At 40.0% G+C, this 2,500-nt stretch overlaps 1 protein-coding gene across 4 annotated transcripts in view; it reads right to left on the bottom strand.

Moving 5' to 3' along the window:
• The window catches only part of LOC123514807 (venom protease-like), a 5,904-nt gene that overhangs the window by 1,336 nt on the left and 2,068 nt on the right, over nt 1-2,500 (bottom strand). For all 4 annotated transcript variants that reach the window (XR_006677705.1, XM_045272998.1, XM_045273000.1 and 1 more), the window contains exons 2-7: nt 2,433-2,500; nt 2,220-2,279; nt 1,827-2,020; nt 1,512-1,615; nt 331-499; nt 118-217 (exon numbers count right to left, since the gene is read on the bottom strand). The exon at nt 2,433-2,500 is cut by the window's right edge and continues 103 nt beyond it. Coding sequence is in view for 3 of the 4 variants with exons in the window: in XM_045272998.1 (XP_045128933.1) it covers nt 118-217; nt 331-499; nt 1,512-1,615; nt 1,827-2,020; nt 2,220-2,279; nt 2,433-2,500 (695 nt within the window). In the remaining variant the exon portion in view is untranslated. The remainder of the gene's footprint in view (nt 1-117; nt 218-330; nt 500-1,511; nt 1,616-1,826; nt 2,021-2,219; nt 2,280-2,432) is intronic.

Raw genomic sequence — 2,500 nt, 5'->3', positions numbered from 1 at the left:
CTTAAAAATAACGATTAAGTATTATTTGATGAAGACGTCTTAATATAAAAACATAAGAAGATATACAGTGTGTCTATTATTAATTCAACGATCATGAATAAATCAGAATTCACTTACCGAATAAGGTGAATCCCCAACCAGTGACTGTTGCTTGGCTGTTCACGATATTCTCCTCGCTCTTGCTGCCCCAAGGCAGACACACTGGTGAGATGAATGTCTGCACAAGGAAAAGAAAAAAAAAATGGTCGTCATTCTTATGCTCTCATAAGGCGCATTAGAGAAAATCTTGTCTTAATAGATAAAGAAAGAATAATGGAGGTCAAGCCTCACCTGAAGTGTAACTTTGCTTTCCAGCTTGAGCAGGGCCAGGTCATGGTACCCATGTGGATATATGTAGTCTGGATACAGTACCCGCTCCGCCACTGGAATGTCTATGGGGTTAGCCCCATCACTGTCTGTGCTATAGTCGTGCTCTCCAAGACGCACCACATCGGCCTTTCTGTGAAGGCAATGACAACAGACCGCTTAATTTCAAGAATATTTCACTGCTGCGCCTTCTTTGTTAATGCAAAACGGCCACAGGTTAGGGTAATATAAAATATATAAAAAAGATCCACTGAGGCACCAGTCCCAAACAGATAGAAAACGATAATGAAGATCTACAAGATGAATGTCTTAAAAACTTTAAGACATAAGACATTTGGAAATGCAGAAACATGCAGAGAGTTCCTCAGATTAACAGAAAAAGGAATGAATGATTTGGGAATACCAATTAACAAGTTAACTCTTGCAGCAAGGAGGTGGAGAGAATAGGGATAAGATAAAGTAAATACTCTCTTGCAGGGAAGCCTTGAGAGGAGGGGAGGCATCCAATTAATAAAATCAAAATAGTAGTTAGCAAGAAAAAAATGGTAGATGATATGCAGTATTGCTGCGATGAGAGATAAGATAAAGGAAAACAGTTACAGGAGGCGAGTTAATAATTTTTTTTTTCTTTTTTGTTCCACCATGTTTAGAAGAGAGGTAGGAGTGGAATTTCTTTATACATATAACGCTTACTCCATACATGGAGGGATAAGGTCCCTGCACACGTACAATAAGAGCTGTAATGGTAGAAGAGAAAGACAAGGTGTGAAAAACTGATGCAGACTACTCAAAATGCCCAACTTCACAGAAGCTGTTTTAACTGAATGTGAGATGTGAGGTTTCCAATTTTATTATAGTTTTGGATTATAAGAAGGGTCAGTCAGTTGAGTGTATTATAAAAAGAGAAAATGATAATTATCTAGGAAAGTTGTACCAAGTGCATAGATGGAGGTATTGAATTGTTGAGACAATGAATGGAACCGAGTTTGTTCTGCCAATTCATAAATTCTAAAGAAATCAGAACTCAGGTGTTACGTTGCTCTCCTACGTGTATGTTTGTTTTTTTATTCCTGAAGGGTTTAGTGACTCTATATCCACACGCACGTTGATGATAAGCAAAAACAGTATTGCAGTAGAGTTCCTACTTGTTGTGGAAGCAGTGGAGCGCCGTGAGGACCCAGTATTCATTAATTAGCGCCCCGCCGCAGAACCAATTGATACCAGCTGGGTCTCTCTCCCCAATTAATGCCTGGAAAATTGAATGATTACAGTTATAGTATATATATATATATATATATATATATATATATATATATATATATATATATATATATATATATGTGTGTGTGTGTGTGTGTGTGTGTGTGTGTGTGTGTGTGTGTGTGTGTGTGTGTGTGTGTGTGTGTCCACGTTTTTCTAGTTACAAATCAAATTTCCCCATTATAATTTTCTATACTTACCATCCATGGCCAAGCGGATCTTTCTGAGATCTGACCCCCAACCACTGGGGGTGGAACAGTTACATGAGCCTTATCCGCCAGTGACCCCAGAGGAACGTTAGCTCGCCTACTGCGTATCAAGGAGACGGTACTGGCTGGTAGCCCGAAACCTGGTCCGAAACCCTGGATGACCTTAACCGCACTTTTCCCGCAGTCTGCGTAAGAATCGTGAGTTGCAATGACACCATGCCGTGGTAGAACGTTAGAAGAACACTACAGGTTTCAAGTGATGAAAATAGTGGATATTGTATTGCTGATTCCTGCCTCTAGATCTTACACTTCTTGCATGTTTTATAGGTTCCCATATTTCAAAATGACATGAAAGACATTGTTTGATAAGTTATTTTTACTCACCCAGTGCGTCGTATCCTTGAGGAGGGGAAATGTCCACTATTTTTTCCCTTGGTGTGGTGTCTGGTGGAGGAGGAGGTCGTTGTAATGCAAGGATAACATGGAAACACACACACACACACACACACACACACACACACACACACACACACACACACACACACACACACTTTAATAATATAAGCGTTGCAAAGGAAGCGTCGTGTAATATCTTACCTTCACCCTTCGGACAACACACGATTTGAGTAAAACCCTCGAAGCCACACGAGACAGGATGCCTTTCC

This window comes from Portunus trituberculatus, chromosome 38, assembly GCF_017591435.1.
Source record: "Portunus trituberculatus isolate SZX2019 chromosome 38, ASM1759143v1, whole genome shotgun sequence".
Taxonomy (NCBI): domain Eukaryota; kingdom Metazoa; phylum Arthropoda; class Malacostraca; order Decapoda; family Portunidae; genus Portunus; species Portunus trituberculatus.
Note: the sequence above shows the minus strand (reverse complement) of the source record. Positions and strands in the feature narration are given on the sequence as shown.